This window comes from Mycetomoellerius zeteki, unplaced genomic scaffold (genome assembly GCF_001594055.1).
Source record: "Mycetomoellerius zeteki isolate Tzet28-1 unplaced genomic scaffold, Tzet1.0 C4272702, whole genome shotgun sequence".
NCBI lineage: Eukaryota > Metazoa > Arthropoda > Insecta > Hymenoptera > Formicidae > Mycetomoellerius > Mycetomoellerius zeteki.
In genome coordinates, this window is record NW_017255136.1 from 1 (window position 1) to 500 (window position 500).

Consider the following 500-nt stretch of genomic DNA (forward strand, 5'->3'; position numbering starts at 1 on the left):
CCACCGATCCATACGGAGTACTTCCTCTCAGGAGGAGCGATGATCTTGATCTTGATGGTCGAGGGGGCGAGGGCGGTGATTTCCTTCTGCATACGATCGGCGATACCGGGATACATAGTAGTACCACCGGAGAGGACATTATTGGCGTAGAGATCCTTACGGATATCGACGTCGCACTTCATGATGGAATTATAGACGGTCTCGTGAATACCGCAAGATTCCATACCCAGGAAGGAAGGTTGGAAGAGAGCCTCTGGTGTGCGGAACCTCTCGTTACCAATGGTGATAACCTGACCATCGGGCAACTCGTAGCTCTTCTCGAGAGAGGTGCTGGCAGCAGCGGTGGCCATTTCCTGTTCGAAGTCCAGAGCGACGTAACATAGCTTTTCCTTGATATCGCGGACGATTTCTCGCTCAGCCGTGGTAGTGAAGCTGTAGCCTCTCTCGGTGAGGATCTTCATGAGGTAATCGGTAAGATCGCGACCAGCCAAGTCCAGACG

The 500-nt window shown here is 52.8% G+C and overlaps 1 protein-coding gene across 1 annotated transcript; it reads right to left on the minus strand.

Annotated features, from left to right (window-relative positions):
• Positions 1 to 5: 5 nt before the first annotated feature.
• Positions 6 to 494, minus strand: LOC108727651 (actin-5, muscle-specific-like; the record flags this gene model as incomplete). The annotated part of the gene is made up of 1 exon (XM_018456194.1): positions 6 to 494. A coding segment is annotated over exon 1 (456 nt), but the record flags the coding sequence as incomplete, so codon positions are not given.
• Between the last annotated feature and the right edge of the window lie 6 nt (positions 495 to 500).